At 44.7% G+C, this 21,769-nt stretch overlaps 2 protein-coding genes across 2 annotated transcripts in view; both read right to left on the reverse strand.

Moving 5' to 3' along the window:
• The window catches only part of LOC106553219 (tripartite motif-containing protein 54), a 23,369-nt gene extending 15,947 nt beyond the window's left edge, over nucleotides 1–7,422 (reverse strand). The window contains exons 1-4 of the mRNA XM_087720847.1: nucleotides 7,255–7,422; nucleotides 3,579–3,739; nucleotides 2,098–2,263; nucleotides 269–364 (exon numbers count right to left, since the gene is read on the reverse strand). Coding sequence (XP_087576973.1) covers nucleotides 269–364; nucleotides 2,098–2,263; nucleotides 3,579–3,739; nucleotides 7,255–7,422 — 591 coding nt within the window. The remainder of the gene's footprint in view (nucleotides 1–268; nucleotides 365–2,097; nucleotides 2,264–3,578; nucleotides 3,740–7,254) is intronic.
• A 7,224-nt stretch (nucleotides 7,423–14,646) lies between these two features.
• The window catches only part of DNAJC5 (DnaJ heat shock protein family (Hsp40) member C5), a 68,326-nt gene continuing 61,203 nt past the window's right edge, over nucleotides 14,647–21,769 (reverse strand). The window contains exon 6 of the mRNA XM_087720614.1: nucleotides 14,647–19,366. Within this exon, the coding sequence (XP_087576740.1) occupies nucleotides 19,263–19,366 (104 nt within the window). The 3' untranslated portion in view covers nucleotides 14,647–19,262. The remainder of the gene's footprint in view (nucleotides 19,367–21,769) is intronic.

Raw genomic sequence — 21,769 nt, forward strand, 5'->3', positions numbered from 1 at the left:
CTTTTTTAGTTTTCAGCAAAACCTCACCCCTAGCAAACAATGGATTCCCATTTATGACCGCTGCATCCCCTTAATGACCGTTGCAAAAATTGTCATAAAATTGGGACGGTCACTGGGTTGGGCAGGCAGCATTCTGGTCATAACTCCAGGACTACCTGTATTTCTCTGTTCCACTTAATGCAGCGAGTGAAAAATGTTTGGGCGTGTGAAGGAGGCTGGAAGACATTCCTGGTTTTCAGAAGAAATGGGAAGAGGAATCAGGGCCCACCTCAATATTCCTGCACCTGCCTTGGAGTTCTGCCATGTAGGTTTGGATCCGGTCATTGGCTGCCACGAGGGCCCCGATTCCAACGGTGAGCTCCGCCTAAATGGGAGAGATCGGAAGCAGATGGCCTTGCGGTTAAGATATTTATTTATTCACATCCCACCTTTATCATCTTCTTATAAACAACTCAAGGCAGCAAACATCTTGATCTTACTATTTTCCTAATAGTAGGAAATAGCTACCCTGTGGAATGGATGGGGGGTGGGGGCAGAGAGAGATAGTGACTGGTCCAAAGTTACCCAGTCGGCTTAAAGGTGAGACTAGAACTCCCAGTCTCCTGGTGATTGGCTCAAAGTCACACAATTGGCTTTCATGCCTAAAGCAGGACTAGAACTCCCAGTCTCCTGGTGATTGGCGCAAAGTCGCCCAGTTGGCTTTCACGCCTAAAGCAGGACTAGAACTCCCAGTCTCCTGGTGATTGACGCAAAGTCACACAGTTGGCTTTCATGCCTAAGGCAGGACTAGAACTCATAATGTCCTGGTGATTAACCCAGTCATCTGGCTTGTTTTCATGCCTAAGGCAGGACTAGAACTCACAGGCATCTTGTGATTAGCCCCAAATCACCCAGCTAGTTTTCATGCCTAAAGTGGGACTAGAACTCACCATCTCCTGGTGATTCACCCAAAGTCACTTAGCTGGCTTTCATGTCTAAGCAACCAGTCATAAGGCAAGAACTAACTAGCCTATTAAGACTACAGGCCCAATCACTGCCTTTAATAGATTGGAGATGGCGCAAATTGTAAACCAACATACTCAGAGGTAGAAAAGTTGTTCTAAAACACACTAAGCAGTTCCATAAATGTTAAGTATGCCCTTTTTATGTTGTAATAGTGTGTGTACATGTGGGTATAAAAATAATGTTTTCTTCTTCGGAATTTCGTTTTAATGTGTGCCATTGTGCACATAGAAAAATGACTATATAAAGCTTGTCTTGTCCCATTTTCTCTCCTCTCTTCTCTTCTCTCCTCTTCTCTTATTCTTTTCTCTCCTCTCCTCTATTATTTCTCTCCTCTATTCTTTCCTCTCCTCTCTATTATTTTCTCTGCTCTCCACTCCTCTGTTCTCTTCTCTCTATTATTTTCCCTGCTCTCCTCTCTCCTCTCCTCTCTATTATTTTCTCTGCTCTCCTCTCCTCTGTTCTCTCCTCTCTATTATTTTCTCTCCTCTCCTCTCCTATGTTCTCTCCTCTCTATTATTTTCTCTCCTCTCCTCTCTCCTCTCTATTATTTTCTCTGCTCTGCTCTCCTCTCTCCTCTCTATTATTTTCTCTGCTCTGCTCTCCTCTCTCCTCTCTATTATTTTTTCTGCTCTCCTCTGTTCTCTCCTCTCTATTATTTTCTCTCCTCTCCTCTCCTATGTTCTCTCCTCTCTATTATTTTCTCTCCTCTCCTCTCTCCTCTCTATTATTTCCTCTCCTCTCTCCTCTTTATTATTTTCTCTGCTCTCCTCTCTCCTCTCCTCTCTATTATTTTCACTGCTCTCCTCTCTCCTCTCCTCTCTATTATTTTCTCTGCTCTCCTCTGCTCTCTCCTCTCTATTATTTTCTCTCCTCTCCTCTATTCTCTCCTCTCCTCTCTATTATTTCCCCTCCTCTCCTCTCTCCTCTCTATTATTTTCTCTGCTCTCCTCTCCTCTGCTCTCTCCTCTCCTATTATTTCCTCTCCTCTCTCCTCTCTTCTCTTCTCTCTATTATTTTCTCTGCTCTCCTCTCCTCCCTTCTTCTCCTCTCTCCTCTTTCATCTTATCTTATCATCTGTAGGCCGGGGCACACCTTCTGCTTTGTGCAGATGTCCGAGAGTGGAGCTACTTCGCATTCCTTGTGTTCCCCGAAAACCTTGCACAGGGAGCACGTGGGAACAGCGCACGTCACACAATAAATGTTGATCCTTTCCTCCTCGTGCTCTTCACAGGTTGGGTGCTCAGTTTTCAACAGAGGCCTGTTAAAGAAGGAAGAAAAATATGGGGGGGGGGGGAAATATGCGATGGGAGGGATAGATCTCCCAAGATTCCCAGATCCCCTTTAATTTCTGTTAAAATCAAGTTATTTATTTATTTATATGTAAATATTTTGAAGACAGTGTACCGTCCAGGCATTTAATTTTACAAAAGAAGAAAATAACAGATAAACTGATTGTAATATTAATAATACATATAGTAATTATGACAATATTTGTAATTGTACTAGCTTATTTATAATCATATTAATTTTACTAGCTTATAATTGTAAACAACATTCATATTTTATTTATGCATAACAATAATCTTTCTTCATCTAATTTCTACCTCTTATCTCTAACCATTGATAAAACCTATTTCCACGTTAAGTAATACTTTATATCTCCTTTATCTTTTATTTTCAATGTCAAGCTATCCATCTCTGCACAGTCCAATATTTCCCGAACTACCGTATTTTTCAGAATATAAGATGCACCTTCCCCCCTAAAAGAGGGTGAAAATTTGGGTGCGTCTTATACACTGAATGTAGCCCCTGCCAACCACCGCCCCTCACCCTTTGGCCTCTGCCTCCCAGCCATTTACCTCCTTGCAGCAAACAGGGAAAATGGGGCTTGCGGAGGCTGCAATAGGCTATAGCACTCCCTGCAGCCTGAAACAGCTGATGATCGGGAGGTCACTTAAACTGAAAGTGAAACTTGCTGTTTGCTTCAGGAGGCAAACAGCTAGGAGGCAGAAGCAGATTTTTTTTCCTTGTGCTAATTAGGCTATTTGCTGCAAGGAGGTAAGTCAATAACTATAAATGCCTATAAAATGTTCAGATTATTAGACTTATTTTTTAAAGACTGCTTGGTTATTGTTCTAGAAAGCTTAACAAAATGAAGCTTTTAAAAATAAATGCTTGATCTGAAGAGGCCCAGTGCGATTGTATCTTCTTTTAAATGGCAGAGAATAACTATACTTCCAGAAAGCACATCCATTTTTAACAACATCCGTACAAGTATAGTCTGAAATATAACACTAAAAACAGTGTATTTTCTCTGTACTGTTTGCTGTTTGTTGCAAGGAGGCAAATTGCTGGGAGGCTGAAGCCGTTTTTTGTTTTTGGCCTTGTTTCCCTCCCCCAAAAGCTAGGTGTGTCTTATACTTCGAAGCGTCTTATACTCCGAAAAATACAGTATGTTTTCATCAAATCCTCTTTAATTCTGCATTGGGTCAAATCCATTTAATAAACCAATCAATGAATTCTGCCCACATTTGGGGATGTGGCGCGAAAGACTGCTGAGAAAGACAGCCAACCTTTCTGGTCCCCTGGCTGACGCTTGTTTATAGATGTCGATGATGTTCTCCACCAGCAGATTCCGCTGCAGGCCGTAAATGCCGTGTCTGTCCAGGACAACTTCGTGGCGGCACGATGGGCAGCGAAATCTCCCTGCAGAGCCCAAGCTTGTCCCTCGAGACTGTGGGGTGCAAGAGACCATGAATACACCGATAGGTAAGATGGTAGGTAATAGGTTTGGAGCGGCTTTGCTGTAGAGATCTAAATTTCCAGGTTACTTTTATCCTATCTAATCAACTTTACTCTCGCATGTTCTTTGTTTTGTTAACTATAAGAAGGAGTGGCGGTGGGAAGGGCTCCCTCTACTTTTTTCATAGAGATCCCTCTTTATCAAGGTACCCCAATAAACTGCTTTTAAACAATCTTCCAACTCAGTTAATATAATATAATAACAGAGGTGGAAGGGACCTTGGAGGTCTTCTAGTCCAACCCCCTGCTTAGGAAGGAACCCCTACACCACTTCAGACAAATGGCTATTCAACATCTTCTTAAAGACTTCCAGTGTTGGAGCATTTGCAACTTCTGGAGGCAAGTTGTTCCACTGGTTAGTTGTTCTCACTGTCAGGAAATTTCTCCTCAGTTCTAAGTTGTTCCTCTCCTTGATTAGTTTCCATCCATTGCTTCTTGTTCTGCCCTCAGGTGCCTTGGAGAACAGTTTGACTCCCTCTTCTTTGTGGCAGCCCCTAAGATATTGGAAGACTGCTATCATGTCTCCCCTGGTCCTTCTTTTCATTAAACTAGACATACCCAGTTCCTGCAACCGTTCCTCATATGTTTTAGCCTCCAGTTCCCTAACCCTCTTTGTTGCTCTTCTCTGCACTCTTTCCAGAGTCTCCACATCTTTTTTAGATTGGGACGACCAAAACTGGATGCCGTATTCCAAGTGTGGCCTTACCAAGGCCTTATAAAGTGGTATTAACACTTCACGTGACCTTGATTCTCTCCCTCTGTTGATGCAGCCTAGAACTGTGTTGGCTTTTTTGGCAGCTGCTGCACACGGCTGGCTCCTATTTAAATGGTTCTCCACCAGGACTCCAAGATCCCTCTCACAGTTACTACTATTGAGCAAGGTACCACCTGTACTGTACTTGTACATTTTGTTTTTGTTGCCTAAATGAACCTTCCTCTTTTCACCATTGAATTTCATTTTATTAGATAGTGCCCAATATTCAAGTCTGTCAAGATCCTTCTGTGCCTTAAGCCTAACTTCTGGAGTGTTGCCTATTCCTGCCAGCTTGGTGTCATCTGCAAATTCGATTGCTCACCATGTTAGAATGCTTTCTTGAACTGTCTTGTATTTTTGCCCATCTCACATTTCAAAAACGGGGCACCTCGGGGAGCAACGCAAGCAGTTCCAGAAGTTGACATACGCTCCTCCCTCTTTGCAGCCCACATCTCTCCAAGGTCAGTGGTTCAATGCTCAGCTCTCCAGGGGTTAGGAGGGGGCCTAACTAGTATGCCCAGCAAAAAAGCATATTATTTTGGCAAGGAAGCCAAACATCCAAGACCGACTGGAGCCAAGCCTCGATATCTAATAATAGCGCAAAAGCAGGTGTCGGTGATCCCCAAGGAGAGACAAAGGGCTAGAAACCAGAGCATTCAAAGACCTTCAGTAATTGTGACTTGGGCCCACGAATGTCTGGGAAGAAATCTCGATGGCCTATATTGCATGCGCGCGCATGGGCACACACACGGCTAGACTTGTGGCAGGTCTCAATCCCATGTTTATTTATTTCTTTGTAACGTGGCTTTAATATGCGTGTGTGTGTGTGTATGTATATATATATATATAAACACACATATGTGTTGTATTTATGCTGATAAATACACATATATACATACACACACACACACATACATATACATATATATCCAAAATAGGGATGGGGGTGTTATTGGTTTAACCCTTTGTATCTTGGGTTTGTTGTTGTTATGTAAGCAGCTTAGAGTTCCTGAGATTACCGTATTTTTTCGGAGTATAAGACGCACCTTTTTCCCCTCAAAAAATGAGGCTGAAAAGCTGGGTGCGTCTTATACACTGAGTACAGCATTTTTTTGCCTCCCGAAACCCCGCCCCCTTTGCCATGCAGAGCCTTTAGGAGCCTTGCAGAGTGCTCCTGGGGGCTGGGGAGGGCAGAAATGAGGGAAAACCAGGCCATTTTATGCTCAATTTTGCCCCCCCCAGCCCCCAGGAGCACTGTATAAGCCTCCTAAAGGCTCTGCATGGTTATTTTCTGACAAAAAAGGGGGCCCGTTTTCCTGAAAAATCGGCCATTTTTTGCTCATTTTGGGGGGGGGGCACTCCCAGGAGCACTCTATAAGCCTCCTAAATGTAATTCATGCCCTTTTTTTAAAAGGCCCATTTTCGCAAAAAAACAGACTGGTTTTGGAGGTATGCAGAGTGGAAAACATTTTTTTTTAAAAAAATTGCCTCTTCAAAATCTTGGTGCGTCTTATACTCCAGTGTGTCTTATACTCTGAAAAATACAATAAGTGGGCAGCTATATAAATTCTCATAACACACACAAAAAATAAATCCTGCAAGGTGGGCTGGGGTGGGAGAGAGCGAGACAGAGTGGGACAGAAAGAAAGAGAGACAGAGAGAGAGACAGAGAGAGAGAGAAAGGAAGAGAGAGAAAGAAAAAAAGAGAGATAGAGACAGAAAGAGAAAGACAGAGAAAGAGACAAAAGGAAAGGAGAGAGTGTGGAAGGAAGAAAAAAGAAAGAGAGAAAGAAAGACAGACAGACAGACAGAAAGAAAGAAAGAAAGAAAGAAAGAAAGAAAGAAAGAAAGAGAAAGAAAAAACTAGCCCAAAGCAACTTTTATGCCTAATCAGAGGTGGATTCCTGCTGGTATTACTACCAATTCGGCGCCCAAATTATTTTGTCCGCCCCAGTGCTATTTAGCCACATTTTCTAAGCTGCGCGCATATGTTCAAGCCGTGCATGCGAGCCAAGCACATGCGCGGGCGGTTGTGCATATGTGAAGAATGTGCACACTCACATTTTTTGGTGCGCAGTGAACCAGTGAAACCCACCTCTGGACAACTGTACCTATTCTCTGAAGAACAGAATATCCTAAAGGTAAAGGTTCCCCTCGCACATATGTGCTAGTCGTTCCCAACTCTAGGGGGCGGTGCTCATCTCCGTTTCAAAGCCGAAGAGCCAACGCTGTCCAAAGACATCTCCATGGTCATGTGTCCGGCATGAATAAATGCCGAAGATGCACAGAACTCCTATTTTTTTCCTACTTGCATTTTTTACATGCTCTCGAACTGCTAGGTTGGCAGAAGCTGAGACAAGTAACGGGAGCTCACTCCGTTATGCGGCGCTAGGGATTCGAACCACCGAACTGTCGATCTTTCTGATCGACAAGCTCAGCGTCTGAGCCACCGCGTCCTTTCAGAATACCCTAGTCGCCCACAAACACTTACAATGCAATCCCAACAGTCTTGTTTTCCCATCCGCTTGAAATCCTGTGATCTGCTGTGATCCTTTGAAACCTCTGAGGGCACCTTCCCAAACTCCCCCAAAGGGTTGACCCAACTCTGCTCCCCGATTCTGAGAGCCAACTGCTCCAGGTTGAGAAAACATTGCCATTAATCTGCTTCGAAAGGTTCCCCACCCACAACTGACCTGAAAAATGTCATTGGCGCATTTCCGGCAGAGGTTGTGTTGACATGGAAGAATGACCACAGGCTTGGTGAACATCTCCAAGCAAATGGGGCAGATGAGTTGCCTCTCCAGGTTCTCCATGGTGGGACAATCTCTCGGGTAGGACGTGTACTCCATGTGCTTCGACATGACCAGGGGTCCAAGGCAGCCTTGTTTGTGGAGGTGCAGCTCCTTCTGTGTGTCCTTGCAAGACACGGCGGTGGGAAAAAGCTGGAGATGGCCAGAAGCGCCTGACGGATTTGGGTTCCCCAGGGGTCTGCCACATGTTACTTGAAGGCTCCAGAAATATAACCGTGGTGTCATGCTCCCCACCAATGGTTTAGGTTTCGACTCAGTCTTAAAGGGCCATTTCAGCTCAGATGCAAAAGTTGGCATCTCAAAGGTGGAAGGAAGGATTAAAATTTTGGAAGGAAGCCAGAGACGACTAGGACTAGGGGTGACATGATAGCAGGGTTCAAATATTTGAGGGGCTACCACAAAGAAGAGGGGAGGCCCAATTTATTTTCAATAGCATCTGAAGGCAGAGAGTGGACAGCCACTTGTCGGGAATAGTACAGGGCAGCGGTGTCAAAGTCAATTTCATTGAGGGCCGCATCAGGGCTGTGGTTGACCTGGGCGAGGGGAGTGACTAGGGGTGTGTGGCCAACTGGGTGGGCATGGCCAGCTTAACTACATTCACTGGGCATGTCTGACTGGGTGAGCGTGGCCAGCTTAACAATACTCACTGGGCATGTCTGACTGGGTGAGCGTGGCCAGCTTAACAACACTCACTGGGCATGGCTGACTGGGTGGGCATGGCCAGCTTAACAACACTCACTGGGCATGGCTGACTGGATGGGTGCGGTCAGCTTAACAACACTCACTGGGGATGGCTGACTGGGTGGGCGTGGCCAGCTCAACAACGCTCACTGGGCATGGCTGACTGGGTGGGCGTGGCCAGCTTGACACCACTCCCCAAATTGCTGGCATGTTTCCTCTTCGCATTGGATGACGCGAGCTGGCCCCTTATGGTTTCCAGGACGGCCTCATGACCACTGTTGAAGCAAGAGACCCTATACCAGGGGTGTGGAACACAAGCCCATGGGCCAGATCCGGCCCATGGGCTTTGCGTTTGATACCCCTGGTATAGTCTCTTGCTTCAGCAGGGGATTGGACTAGAAGACCTTCAAGGTCCCTTCCAGCTCTGTTATTCTGTAGTCTTTTTAAGAAATTCTTTCTGGTACATGGATGCAATCCGGTTCTTTTTAAATCCGATTACAGCTGGTCCTCGACTTACAACCACAATGGAGCCAAAACATTTATGTTGCTAAGCGAGACATTTGTTAAGTGAGTCCCTTCCCCCCCACATCTGACTGTTAGGAAATTTCTCCTTTGTTCTAGGTTGCTTCGCTCCTTGATTAGTTTCCATCTTGCACCGAAGGGGTCTGTAACATCCTTTCCTGTCTGATGTGATGGGGGTGAAGGTAGTTGTGTAGGTCCCCTGGCCCTAAGCTGTGTAGGGCTTTAAAAGTCACAACCAACACCTGCACCAAATGCAGCTTGCACAGCAGAGGTGTGTTATCTTTAGCCCTGTGTGGCTGCATTTTCTACCAACTGAAGCTTTCAGACACTTTTTAAGGGTAGCCCCATGTAAAGTGCATTGCAACGGTCCAGTTGTTTTCCAGCAGACCTGGGTCACCTCCCACCCAATATCCTTCCAGCTATATTTCTTAATCCAAGCAATAGCGCATTAGACTTACCTGCCGCTTCACAATGTTTTTACAGCCCTCTCTAAACAGTTGAGAGAGTCAGGATCTTGCCCCCAACCAAATGGGCCCTCATTTTACTGATCTTGGAAAGATGGAAGGCTGGGTCAACCTTGAGCAGGTCAGGATCGAACTCCTGGCAGTGGGCGGAGTTAGCCTGCAATACTGCACTCTAACCAGTGAGCCACCATGGAAGGAAGGAAGATCAGAGGAGGAAGGGAAGGGAAGAAGGAAGGAATAGCACTTAGACCTATATACCGCTTCACAGTGCTTTCCAGCCCTCTCTAAGTGGTTTACAGAGTCAGCATATTGCCCCCAACCATCTGGGTCCTCATTTTACCCACCTCGGAAGGATGGAAGGCTGAGTTTGATCCTTGCCCGGCCAGGATCAAACTCCTTGCAGCCAGCAGAATTACCCTGCAATACCGCATTCTAACCACTGCACCACCATGACAGACAGACAGATATACTAGATAGATAGATAGATAGATAGATAGATAGATAGATAGATAGATAGATAGATAGATAGATAGATAGATAGATAGATAGATAGATAACCTGTTGTGGCCCAGGAGGAGCCGTTGGAGCTGCCGATAGCAAGGAACCCTATGAATCTGCTATGGAAGATGTGGAGGACCCTGGGCAGGGTTCAGACTCAGAGCAGGGACCAGAGAGGCTGGTTGGCCACCAGGAGGCGCCTGAGGCATGGAGCAGTGGAGAAGATCAAAGGGAGTTTGTCCCTGACGCCAGGCAATGGAGCAGTGGGGAAGATCAAAGGGAGTTTGACGTCGCCAGGCAACGTCGGGCAGAGAAACAGAGGCAGCAGTTACGGAGACAGACTCATAAGAGATAATCAAGCCCAGGTGGTTGTGGCTTGGCCCCTCCCAAGAGAGTATATAAGAAGAGACTTTGGGAGGAGTCCTTCTGCAGGACACAACCGTTTGTAACAATCTGGAGAAGCTCTCGCCTGCATTGTCTGTTGGAATCTGGGTTGCTGCCAACCTCTTGCCTGTGAGTCGTGTTTGGGCTTTCAGCCAACAGGATTGTAATTGCTGTAAATAAAGAGTGGCAAACTACTAAGCCTGTGTCGGCGTTAATCACCAAACGGAGAGGGGTCAGAACAGATACCGTAGATAGGTAGATAGATCTGTAGGTAGGTTGGTAGGTAGATAGATAACAATAGCATTAGCTGTTTACATATACCACTTCACAGTGCTTTTTTTAGCAGTTAGACTTATATACCGCTTTCAGCCCTCTCTAAGCGGTTTACAGAGTCAGCATATCGCCCCCAACAATCCGGGTCCTCATTTTACCCACCTCGGAAGGATGGAAGGCTGAGTCAACCCTGAGCCAGTGAGATTTGAACAGCCGAACTGCTGAACTGCAGTCAGCTGAAGTAGCCTGCAGTGCTGCATTTAACCACTGTGCCACCTCGGCTCTTAACGGTCCTCTTCAAGAGGTTTACAGAGTCAGCCTCTTGCCCCCAACAATCTGGGTCTGCATTTTACCCACCTCGGAAGGAGGGAAGGCTGAGTCGACCTTGAGCCGGTCAGGATTGAACTCCTGACAGTGAGCAGAGTTAGCCTGCAATGCTGTATTCTAACCGTCTTCAAATCTAAGACTGAAATTTGCAATGCAGACCGGGGAAGGAAGGAATTAGAAGTGGCTGCTTGTTGGCTTTCTTTTGGAGAGAAATTTAAGTTAATTCCAACTTTTATCCCCAAGGACGGAAGGAGCTCAATTGCTGAGCAATACGGAACAGAATCTTTCTCTTTGTTTCATGTAGTTTGCCTCTTTTCTCTTTAATTAAACCCCTTTTGTTTCATTTTAACACAAGCTTGGCTGGCATTTTCGGCCTCGGCAATGTTTAAGTTGAGTGGACTTCAACTCCCAGAATTCCTCAGGTAGTACTGGTAGTCCTCGACTTACGACCACAATAGAGTCCGATTTCTGTTGCTAAGACAGTTGTGAATTATTCCCCATTTTATGACCTTTCTCGCTACAGTTGTTAAGTGAATCACTGCAGTCGTTAAGTTAGTAACACGGTTGTTAAGTGAATCTGGCTCACCCCCCATTGATTTTTCTGGTCAGAAGGTTGCAAAACGGGATTTACGTGAGCTCAGGGACACTGTTGTTGTTACTTCGAATGGTCATTGAACAAATGGTTGTACGTTGAGGACTAGATACACCTGTGATGGCGAGTGTAGGAGTCATTTGTTAGGGCATGCGAGGATTTGCCCTGCCAGCTGACTTCGGCCTTCTTGATTGGCTGCCTTTTTCGGGAACAGACTTCCCATTTGCGCATTGGGCCATTTTTCGCGCTCCAGAGCCTTCAGGAGGCGAAAAACGGCCCTACGGGTAACCCGGAAGTTTGGGAACGGTGACTTCTGGTTTGCCCCTGGGGCTGTTTCTGGCCTTCCGGAGCGTGGCACGACAAAACCGCGCTCGACTAAGCCGTGCCCGATTAAACCGCGTCGCTGACGTCATCAACAGGGCGACAACAGCGAGCGCGGAGAAAGAAGGGCGCTTTAAATAGCGCTTTGAAAGCAAGCCGATTCAACTTAAGGTAAGGGTTAGGTTTAGGGTTAGGTTAAGGGTTAGGGTTAGGTTTAGGTTAAGGGTTAGGTTTAGGGTTAGGTTTAGGGTTAGGTTTAGGATTAGGTTTAGGGGTTAATTTTAGGTTTAGCGTTTACAGCGTGCTTCTGTCTCCGGGCTGTTGTCGCGCTGTTGATGACGACAGCTACGCGGTTTCGTCGAGTGCGGTTTAGTCGAACGCGGTTTTGTGGTGGAACCCTTCCGGAGGGCCTCCAGGGGGCAGGGGAGACTGTTTTCGCCCTCCCCAGGCTCCTAGAAAGCCTCTGGAGCCTTGGGAGGGTGAAAAAAGCGTGCCAAAATTGGGGGGGAGGGGGGCATGCACGGGTATGTGTGTGCCGCACGCATAGCATTATGGGTGTGGGCACGCCCGCTCATGCCCCCCCCCTGCGTTCCCCCTGCTTTTCGCACATCATCAAAAAAAGGTTAGCCGTCACAGATGGCTACATACCTCCCACATACCTCCCAGCGTCCGATAAGATCACACAGGATGGGCCTTCTCCAGGTGCCGTCGACTAGACAATGTCGTCTGGCGGCTCCTCGGAGAAGGGCCTTCTCTGTAGCTGCCCCGGCCCTATGGAACGATCTACCCCCAGAGATCCGGACTCCGCCCACTCTCTCGGCCTTTCGTAAGTCTACTAAGACCTGGCTATTCCTGCAGGCCTGGGGCTGTTGACTTCATGACTGAGGTCCAGCCCCGCTAAGACTGAGTGCATGATGTGGTTTTTTTTTAACCTGCTTTCTTCCCTATTTTATATCTTTTGTATTCTTTGAGTTGTTTTTATGTAAGCCGCCCGGGATTGGGCGGCATATAAATTCATTAAATTTACAATTTACAGATCTAAACAATGAATCCGGCTACCAGTTATGGATTTCCACTTCACTTAAAATCCATTTTTGGCTAGAAAACGGCAAAAGATTGTAGCGGAGAAGAAAGGGGGAAAAAATGCAAATCAAGTCAAGAGGTTTTTTTTTTTTGCCATGAAAACATTTATTTTACAATCTTGGTTTCTGGTAATTTAGCAATCTTTATTTTATTTTATTTTTTCACTTTTTAAGTTCCTACTCAGACATACAATACATAAATTACCATGCTAAAACAATAATAGAATTCCTTCTGGAACTGGAGGTATGTACAGGAGCCTCAGGACCTGCGAGTGTTAACAATCCACAAAGTGCGTATAAGCCACAAGTTACTTACATACAATTCAAAGGACGACCCTTTAAATAACATAACAAAATATATATATATATATGTTCTATGTATATATATATATATTTATATAATTGCTTTTCAAATGCATCTATACTTTGATTGTTTTTTTTTTCTTTTTCATGATTAACTTTTTGTTTTTGTTTTTTTTACTTTTTAACACATTGGGATATCCCCACCCCCCAATTCCCCCCCTTCTCCCATCTCGCAAATATAAGTGCAAAAAGAAAAAGAAAAAACAGTTACCTCGACAGGTTACATGGATTTCAAGAGGTCGCAGTAAAATCTAAAAATCTTCTTAAGTGAATGATGTGCACCCAACATCCGTTGGTGTTTCACAACCTTGTTTTTTTGGAACGTTAACAGAACTCAACCAACACGTAAAACAAGATATACTGGCCAATTTACCCCTTAAGTCCAGGAATCGCCAAACTTGGCAACTTGAAAGACTTGTGGACTTCAACTCCTAGAATTCCTCAGCCAGCATGGCTGGCTGAGGAATTCTGGGAGTTGAAGTCTACAAGTCTTCAAGGTTGAAGATCAGTATCTTACTCCATTCCTTATATACATGAGACCCACTAAAATTGACTAAATACTAGGGAAATAAATTCACCCCCACCCACCCCCAAAAACAACAAACCTTAAGAAGAGCAGGCATAGGAGGAAGGGATGAACGGAACAACTTGCTTAACAAGATGAAGCTGGCTCACATTCACACAGAGACATCCACACCCGACGAGAAAAACGGAACATCCTTGAAGGGCTGGTTGCTTGATAAGAGGTTTCGATCAATCCCAGAGAAATAATTAAAAAAAAAAAACGGTTGAAAAGATCAACAATGAAATAAATTCTGTGACCTGCATGGTGCAGTTACATGATTGTCTTGATTGCCTCCATAAATCAAACTTCCACCTGTCTATTTCAGCGGTTTTCCCACACAGACATCCTGAGGAGGACCACCAAACCTTCTCCAGAACGTTTCGGCCAACAGGGAAAAAAAACAACAACACAGGAGTTTTTCCAGCCAAGGCGGGCTGGTGGGATGGTGGGAAGGCGGGCTGGTGGGATGAACTAAACCATTGAATCTTGCCACCGACCCTGTCTGCTCTATCTGGTAGCTTCATGGCCTTCAGAGACCTGAGAAGGGGACCTGGGGGAAGGAGACCTTCGCAGGTGGCTGGAGGAAGTCCCTCCTCATTTCCTTTGGAAGGTGTTGAGGATGTTGGAGGGGAGAGGAACGAAAAAGCAGAACACGACCTTTAGACGAAGATCGCCGTAACGATACTCTGTACATCTAATTCGCTGCTTCCCGGATCATCTCGGACGGCCTCCCTTTGGTTCATGAAATTCTTCTGGAAAACTCTTGCCTTTTTATTTTAGCCGTAAAAGAATCCTAATTCGGGGACCCTTGAGATCAAGACTTCTCATTCCTGCTCGGAGCATGAGCTGCAGAAAAGTGCATTTGCAGGGGATTGGCGGGACGTGAGCCAGAATCAGGCTACGGATTTTACTTCGGTTCTGTCTAAGAGAGCGCTGGGCTGGGGGAAATGCTGAACGAGCACACTGCGCAACTCCACGGGGTGTGTGTGTGTGTGTGTGAGACCCATCAAAACCGTGCTTGACTAAGCCATGCCCGATTAAACTGCGTTGCTGACGTCATCAACAGGGCGACAACAGCCAGCGCGGAGAAAGAAGGGCGCTTTAAATAGCGCTTTGAAAGCAAGCCAATTCAACTTAAGGTAAGGGTTAGGTTTAGGTTTAGGTTTAGGGTTAGGTTAAGGGTTAGGTTTAGGGTTAGGTTTAGGGTTAGGTTAAGGGTTAGGTTTAGGGTTAGGTTAAGGGTTAGGTTTAGGGGGGTTAGGTTTAGGTTTAGGTGTTAATTTTAGGTTTAGGTTTTACAGCGTGCTTCTGTCTCCGCGCTGTTGTCGCCCTGTTGATGACGTCAGCAACGCGGTTTAGTCGGGCGCGGTTTTGTGGTGGAACCGTGTGTGTGTCTTTCTGTGTACACAATCGGGGTTCTTATCCAGAGACTTCAAAACGAAGGACGCTAAACTGAAACCAGAAGTACAAGACAGGGCAAGGTGTACACACGACTGCTTTGAGGATATTTACATAACGGTGTCTACAGATATGAAACCCGGAGGCCCTACGGATGTGACTTGGGCTTTTGATGAAGGCTCTTAGCTTGCTAGGGAAAGCCGTGTTCTTCTCCATTTAAGCAAAGGCTCCTAATTTACGTAGAAGGGGGAAAAAGGCAGGGGTTGGATTCAGGGGGTTTGGAGGAAGCTCCGGTGACCAGTTGCCCCCCCCCCCAACTGCTAGGCTGCCCTATATTTCCTTTGTTTGAAACCCGGCTGATCGGGGCGGCATCGCAGGTTGCCGCACCTCAGCTGTTTTACTCACCGGGGCTGCAGTAGAAGGTTTAAGTTTTAGAGCTGTTTTCAAGTGCCCTGCGCATGCGCAAAGCGAATTGGTCATTACATTGGTTGAATCCCACCACTGGGAAAAAGGGAAGGGGAATGGGAATGGGAAGGAGGAAAAGGCGATGGAGACAGTGAAAGAAAGGGAAAATAGCAAAAGCAATACTCTGGGATGGAAGACAGCCCCAATTGGAGGTCTAAATCTGGTGTTCATTTTATACTGGAGATCAGGGTCCAGACTAATCGAGATCTGTGTACCTCCTGAATAGAATTAAAACAGTGTTTTCCCAACCTGATCTATGTTAAGATGTGTGGACTTCAACTCCCAGAATACCCCATTGCTTGCTGGGGTATTCTGGGAGTTGAAGTCCACGCATGTTAAAATGGCTAAGGTTGGGACACAACGAGCTAGAGAGGAATCAAAAAAGTTTACAAGAACATGATAAGGTCCTGCAGAAAAGAGCTTGTTTCCGGTGATTTAGAATTATAAACCACTAGGGCAAAGTATCCTAATGAACAAAACTGACAAAAAATGAAAGTATCATGCCTGAGAATGAGTGGGGTTTTTTTTTTTTTCTTTTTTGGCTAAATATTACAATTCAACATCCAAATTTTGTTCGGTTAGCCTCAAGTCAAGTGATGTTTTTCCCTTGGAAAAATCAAGAATAAACCAGGAACACAGTGAGATTAACACCGGATTATCAACACATCAGTCATGGTTTATACATTTTGCTCTGACCCCATTGGTTTTTTATTTTATTTCGGATGGCATGAGATAAACCGGATGAGGCTTTGACAATCCATATGAATAAATAAATTCATAAATGGCATTTATTAATTAGAGTTATTAGGCATTGTTCTCTCGACATGTTTTGGGAAACCGACAGGGGATGGTTCAATTTTTTGTCAGTGAACTCAAAAGTATAACTGAGCTAAGCGGATCCAATTGGTAATTTTGAGAAATGGTTTTTGGGTTTGCACATCATCTTTCAAATTGTTTTAAAAAATATATTAAAATTATATCTAGGTCCAGAAGGGGCAGAGGGAGCCATGGAGAAGCATTTAAAAAGAAGCTGTGAAAATCAAGGAAAGGGGAAATTCATCAACACCAAGGGACCTTGGTGACTTTAAGACTTGTGGACTTCAACTCCCAGAATTCCCCAGCTGGGAATTCTGGGAGTTGAAGTCCACAGGTCTTAAAGTCACGAAAGTTGGACACAAGAGTGGAACAACAACTAGACAGACTGACCAACTATTTCAAGCATTATGTGAGATAAAACTTTTGCCTTTTTTTTTTTAAAAAAAGGGTGACCATTGTAAAATAGAAAACCTGCGAGAAGATTCCCTGAAAAGCTTCCTAGAGTGAACGTTTTGACTTCACGACAATTCAACACACGCACAAATATACACACCAGGGAGCATTCAAACGCCTGGCTGCCACCTGCCCTTGGAAATTATAACGGTCCTTTCTGGCGCAGACGCCCGGTAGATGTTACGACAATGTCACAACGAGCCACGACAAAACCTCACAAACCGTGATGCGAAGGCTGTTGTTGCTGGTGACGGGATTTCGTGGGCATCCACGCACACACACACACACACACGGAAAGAATGCGAAGTGGGAATGAGATGGTGAGACAAAAAAGAGAGGGCGGGGAAGCGATCGAAGCAGCTGGAAAAAAACAGGGGAGGTTCTGACTTTTGTTAACACAACCTAGTGTATTGTACCGCAAAGTGACAGAGGAAACGTTGAGATGCCCGCTGCCTGGATGAACACACAATTTCCATTTGTGGTGGATTCTCCCACTCATCACAGAAAAAAAGAGCGTTTCAATACAACAAGCCCAATTGGAATTGGGTCCAGAAGAACATCTGCAGAACATTTCTCCAGACCATTGGGCGCTTTAAGACCTGTGGACTTCAACTCCCAGAATTCCCCAGCCAGCTGGCTGGGGAATTCTGGGAGTTGAAGTCCACTGGTCTTAAAGCGCCCAAGGTTGAATATCCCTGCTCTACACAGATACAAGAACGAGCAAGTGGGTTTTTTCTTTTTTTTTTAAATGGTCTTTTAGGCACACAACTCACACAACTCTACCACACACTGCTTCAAATAGGTAAAAGTATACCGCACAACGAAATTTGGACATTGGAGACGGACCGCTCCTGTTTTTATAAAGGAAGGACTGAGGCAGAGAAGGAAACCAGCCCACCAACCAACCAGATAAATTCAGGCATGGATGTGGGGTTGATCCGGCCACCCCAGGTCCAACTCATTCCCCATTTCCTGCTCAGTTCTAGTCACTTTCAATCCGATTTGTGCCCTGTAGGTTGGAAACGGGGGAAAAAAAATGGAAGCCACAGTCATCACTGTCAGAATGGTGACCTGCTAGTTCACTATTCCTTACCCTGGTAGCCCTCCAGATGTTTTGGAATTGCAGCTCCCAAAATTCCCAGCCGTGAACACTGAGAAAGGGAAGGCGGGGGGGGGGAGGGGGAGAGGAGGAAGTGACATCACCTGTATTAAGTCTGCTGAGGTGCAAAGGATGTGAATTATGTGCTTTCTATCAGCTTTGTGATACTATGACAGCCACAATATCGCATATCGGTGGCCGGGTGTAGAAACCAAAATGTCATCACCCAAATCGCGAGCAAAGGGGCTCAAATTATATCAATGGATGGATGTCATCGAGTCATGCTTGACATCACTGCCTTACACCCCGAGAACAGGAGGTGAACATCGCTGGCTGGTGAATATTGAGGGCTGCACCCCAAGACCTGCCGGATAATGGCACCGATTTAAGGAATCGTGAGCCGGGATTATTTTAAAATATAAATTAAAAATAAACCTAAGTATCGTGTGTGTGTGTGTGTGTGTGTGTGTGTGTGTGTGTGTGTGTGTGTGTTTGTATGTATGTATGTATGTTTAAAAATCTAAAAGTTGCTCTTGGATATCGCTAACACTTCATTCCAATTGGGCAGTGAAAACATGCATATGTACCCCCCCCCCAGCGGTTTAACTATAAATAGTTTGGGGAAATGCTTATATTTTTAAAAATTAAAACAAGAATAATATGCGTTTTAATTTAAAGAGACGATTCAAGTAATTTCTAGTTTTGTAGTTAAAAAAAACCACTACTTTGGCCCTCTCCCCACACAAGGAAACTACAAAGAAAATTTTGCAGAGGGGATCGCCCTCCAGATACAGGGGGATTACAACTTCCTGCACCTAGAAGAGGTTGGACAAGAGGCCTGCGAAGCATCCGATGGCTTTGGAAGAAGAAACGGAAACAGCATTTCCAAAAAAAACCAGCATTTCCCCCGCCCCTTAAACCCACCACATCCTCCCTTCCTTGCAACATCAGCATTTTTTTTTTTCCAAAATAAAGTTATTGAGGCAAAACGTCAGGTGGGCAAACGGAAATCTCTGTTGCGCCCCAGTGGAGCAGGAAGGGGATTGGTAGCTCAACTGTATGGAAGTTTTGTGGCTCCGTTTGATCAATTTTAAAAGTTCTCTTTGGAAGAAAAAAAAAGGTTTCCACGTTTCTAACTGGTTTTGACTGCTCAAAATGCAGAATGTAACCTGTCACACTCGTCATGATAAACTCCTTAGTACATTTACAACACAAAAAACGTTTATAATGTAAACTTGACACATGCTATTTTTCCTTTTGAAAAACAGAACCGCGGGGGGGGGACAACGAAAGAGAGAGAGAGGGGGCGCGGGGAAGAAGGAGACTAAAGCTAAACAGGTTCAGATTCGGCATGCTACAGTACTCCCATTGTCTCATTGAGATACGACACTGAAGGTGACAAAAAAGATGACGAGGGGGTTACAAAATATATTTTTTTCTCAGCAGGTTACGAAGCTGCCCAATTGACCGTCGGGCGAACGCCTTTCCCTTCCCCATAATCTATTCCTAATGTCCATGATTCTAGTGCTGGATTGGCCATTTAATGATTTACTCTTATCCGTTCGGGTTAAATAAGTGCTTCCTTAACTTAGTTAAATCCATCGGTGTGGTAGCTGGTGTGGGAGTCTGCCGTGAGCTGGGTCGTCTCTGTGGCAGAGGCTGGCTGGATCATGATGGGGACTTCGGTGTTCTCTGAAAAACAGACAGCACCTGTTTGAAAGTTGAACATCAAGAAGGACCTACCAGCATCTGCCAGGATTCCAGGTAATACACCCATAACAAACAGAACTCCAAAGAAAGCCGAGGTTCCTCAAAGAACAGGTTTATTGGATAGATCATATTGGAACAGACTGGATAAAACCGACTCTTAAGGTTTCCCATGATTTTCATCTATTTCCGTATTTTTCGGAGCATAAAAAGCACCTTTTTCCCTCAAAAAAATCTGGGTGCGTCTTATATACTGAATACAGCATTTTTGGCTTCCTGAAACCCCGCCCCCTTTGCAAAAATGGCTGTGCATAGACTTTAGGAGGCTTCCAGAGTGCTCCTGGGGGCTGGGGAGGGCAAAAGTGAGCGAAAAACAGGCATTTTTTGTTTGGTTTTGCCCCCACAGCCCCCAGGAGCACTTTATAAGTCTCCTAAAGGCTGCATGGCCTTTTTTTTTTTTTTTTTGACAAAAAAACGGACCGTTTTTGGGTGGTCTGCAGAATGCAAAAACTTTTTTTTTAATTTGCCTCTTCAAAATCTTGTGCGTCTTATACTCCGAAAAATATGGTAATTAAAAGTAAAAGTTTCCCCCTCTTTCCCAAACAACCAGTACACATGGCCCAATCAAAGTGCTGTCCGGTTGCTTGGAAGCTTCACTCCTCCTCTTTTCAACCACCTTTGGGAATGTCCTTGGTTCTCAGGGGAAACTATTTTGTTTTGGCTACAAAATCCAACTATCTCTATTCCCCACCCTCCCTTTCCCTCAGCACCATTGTGGCAACGCTGAAGCCTCCAAGGCGGCCTCGGTCAGGCCAGCTAAAGAGGTGACAGAACCTTTCCTGACTGACATATTTTATTAAAAGTTTATTTAAGCCAGTGTTTCCCAAAGTGTGGTACGCGTACCCCAAGGGGTACGGGAAGAGTTTGGTGAAGGTACGCGTTGCACCGGAGTTTGGTGGGGATCACGTGGGAATATCACAACAGGAGAAGATATCTTTAATGTTATGAATACATTTATGCAAGAGAACAAAATTGATTGGAATAGATGTGTTGGAATAAGCACAGATGGAGCAAAAAGTATGGTCGGAATTAATAAAGGACTCGTTGCAAGAATTCAAAATGTTGCTCCAAATGTCATATCCACACATTGTTGCATACACAGAGAGGCTTTGGCAACACGTAAGATGCCCGCTGATCTACAGAAAGTTCTGGATGAAAGCGTGAAAATCATTAACTATATTTTTTTATGGAGTTATGAGGGGTACTCAGTGTTTTTTATGAGGGGTACTCAACGTTATGAAAATTATAGAAGGGGTACACATATGTCAAAAGTTTGGGAAACACTGATTTAAGCATTAGTGGTATATGCAAGGTGTCATCGTTGGTGGAACGGAGTATTTACCAGAAATTCCCGACCTATTGTAAGGAAAGTATTCTGTAGCTACTCAGATGGTACCGGTAGTCCTTGACTTACGACCACAATTTAGCCCAAAAGTTCCACTGATGAGCAAGATAGTTATTGAGTTCTGCCCCATTTTACAACCCTTTTTGATGGTTGTTGTGAACCACTGCTGTTGTTAAGTGACTTTCCCATTGACTTTGTTTGTCAGAAGGTCACAAAAGGTGACCACATGACCCCAGGAGATTACGAATATCATAAATATATGCCGGTTGCTATGTGCTGGAGTTCTCATCATGTGACCACAGGGATGCTGCAACAGTTGTAAGTCTGAAAAACGGTCGCAAATTCATTTTTCCAGTGCTGTTGTAACTTCGAATAGTCGTTAAAAATGGTTGTTAAGTCAAGGACCACCTGTAATGGGTGGTGTAACAGGCTGTTGAGAACAAGTTGCTATGACATTCTATTTTGAACATTCATCCATTTTACAAATTTCACATATTTCATTTTTTTAAAAAAATTGTATCGACTTGAATGCTTTATTTATGAATTTGCTGTTATTTTTATATTAAGTGACTTACTGTCTGGTGAATTATAAAGCTTTTAAGCAAGTCAACAGACGTAAAAAAAATGTCGGTAATTCATGCCAGTAATTTGCTTAAGTACCTTAGAAAGAAAAGTTTGGGGCTGCGATTTTTGAAAAGAAAAGGAATCTAAAAGTACAAAGGGTTAGACGGAGAATCTAAATTTGGAGAGGGGAGCGGGGAGACAGTAAGAAAGGTAATAAGCAAAATCATTATTTGAGAGCTCTCCCTGGAGGCTGTCGCAACACACCTATGGCAATGGGGAGTGAAGGTGTCATCCGAAATAAATTTTGTTTTATTTACACGTTTATATATTTATTTATTATTTTTAGAAATAACTCAAGGTGGCAAACATAGCCAGCATACCTTCTTCCTCCTATTTGCCCCACAACAACAGCCCTGTGA

This window comes from Thamnophis sirtalis, unplaced genomic scaffold, assembly GCF_051295495.1.
Source record: "Thamnophis sirtalis isolate CommonGarterSnake01/CBP01778 unplaced genomic scaffold, rThaSir2_p1.2 scaffold_7, whole genome shotgun sequence".
Classification (NCBI taxonomy): domain Eukaryota; kingdom Metazoa; phylum Chordata; class Lepidosauria; order Squamata; family Natricidae; genus Thamnophis; species Thamnophis sirtalis.